Source organism: Chrysochloris asiatica, unplaced genomic scaffold, assembly GCF_000296735.1.
Source record: "Chrysochloris asiatica unplaced genomic scaffold, ChrAsi1.0 scaffold00430, whole genome shotgun sequence".
NCBI classification, from domain to species: Eukaryota; Metazoa; Chordata; class Mammalia; order Afrosoricida; family Chrysochloridae; genus Chrysochloris; species Chrysochloris asiatica.
In genome coordinates this window covers 718,167-720,171 of record NW_006408948.1, presented here as the reverse complement: position 1 = coordinate 720,171, position 2,005 = coordinate 718,167, and the positions used below count along the sequence as shown (strand labels likewise).

Below are 2,005 nucleotides of genomic sequence, written 5' to 3'. Positions count from 1 at the left end.
TATGCTTGATAATTGGAGGGTCAGCAAATAAGATGAAGACTCAACATAATGTATTGTCTTAGTGCCAGCAGCAATGGGCTCAAGTGTAACAACAATTGTGAGGATGGCGCAGGATCTGTCAGTGTTCTGTTGTGTATAGGGCCACCATGAATCAGAGCCAATTCAATGACACCCAATAGCAACAACACAATAGAACATTATAAAGTAGAGTTATTGGCTTTGGAAAATATCCACAGTGTATTGTGAATTTGTAAAGCAAGTAAACAAATAGTTAATAAAGTTGGTTAGTAACCAGCATAAAAATTCCAGAAGGATGTCCATGATTTTTATATAAGCTGTTTACAATGAGCACTTGGTTCTATTGTAGTCAACAAAATAATAAGACCTCAGCTGAGGCGTGGATGTTATTAATGTTCATACTTATGCAACTTTGATCATATTTGTATACCTGATTTAGGTTGCTTCCGAGAACTTTGTGCTTTGTGTTGGATGCTGCATATTCGTGAAAAGTTATCTTACAGTTGCAGGCAGTATCAGAAAGCAAGAGAAAATGTGGGGGAAAAAAAGGTATTTATCTGCACTAGACTAAAATGAACAAACATTACTTGTGAAATTATTACTTAATAGAATGTCTTACTGTTCAAAAGTTTTCTTTTTGTGTTAATTCCAGTCTATCCATTTAAAGTGAAAAGGAAATGCATTTTTTTCAATATTCATTTAGGACTTTGAAGTGGAGTTTGATTCTTGTATGGTTGAGCACTGTCTTAGTGCTGTGGAATGGGCTTATAGAATGCTACCTTTCTCTCGATTTTTGAATATTGAAGAACTTATTCAGGATATAATTTTGAGCCTTATTGGAGAGTTGCCACCAATCAGAAAGGTATGTGGAAATAAAACTGAATCAGAACCAGAGATTTTTACTTTATTTTAATTAAGTATCATGTTCATAAAATTCATTTTTTAATTTTTCTGAAGGTAGCAGAGATTTTCGTGAAAGCATTTCCAAACCCTGAGGAAATAAGGGTTCCTTTAAGAGAAAAATATCACTCTCTTCAACAGAGACTTAGACACAGTGTTGTAAAAGGTATTATTTGTCTTTTTTTTAGATATTTAGTAGAGTAATTGCTAAAAATTCTTGTTTTGTGGCTTCTCTTTTCATGATTTGTCTTTTTCCATTCTTTTACTTTTATCTATTTGTATCTTTAAATCTACACTGTCTCCTCTAGACAGAAAATTGTTAATTCCTGGCAATTTCTAATCTGACAATTTCTGTTTTTATTAGCTTCTTGAGTCCATTCTCATTTTTTATACAAAGTATTTAATTATATGCGGATGCCATTGTATGTAAAACAGCTACCCTTGTGAAATAGAAATTCATGCCCAGCTGGTCCTCGGAAACTATACTGGGTGGCTATAGGTCGGAACCAACTTGACAGCATTGAACAACAGCAACAACTCTTGTGAAACAGAAATTCATGAAAATTCAGAGAGGTAGATGTTAAGGACTGACAAAATTAGAAGCCTGTTTGGTATGGCACATGCCTTGTAGGGATAAACTTTTGTACAATCTTCAAATGTAGCTCTTCTTTGAATATTCTTTAATTCATTAAAAGTAGTTTATGAAATCTTTGAAAGATTCATTTTACTACAGAAATAAGCAGTCTTTCTAGTCAATCTAAAGAGATTTGTCCTTGAAGATACGCCAGTCAGCAAAGGACCTTGTTGAGCATTTGGCAGAAATGGTCAATGTTCAACCATTTCAATAAGTAGCATATGATCAAGAACCAAAGTACAGAAGGAAGAAGTCCAAGGTGTACTAAGACATTAGCAAAGAAAAAGTCTCCGGGAATTGATGGAACACAACTTGAAATCTTTCAACAAACTGATGCTCCACTAGAGGCAGTCAGTCATCTATGCCAAGCAATTTGGAAGACAACTACCTGGCCATCTGATTGGAAGAGATTCATTTTGTGCCATTCCAAAGAGAAGTGACTCATTGGAATGC

The 2,005-nt window shown here is 34.5% G+C and overlaps 1 protein-coding gene across 1 annotated transcript in view; it reads left to right on the top strand.

Annotated features, from left to right (window-relative positions):
- The window catches only part of LOC102811747 (chromosome unknown open reading frame, human C5orf42), a 190,709-nt gene that overhangs the window by 91,927 nt on the left and 96,777 nt on the right, over window positions 1–2,005 (top strand). Inside the window, 3 exon segments of the mRNA XM_006876934.1 lie at window positions 458–567; window positions 722–880; window positions 976–1,084. Coding sequence (XP_006876996.1) covers window positions 458–567; window positions 722–880; window positions 976–1,084 — 378 coding nt within the window.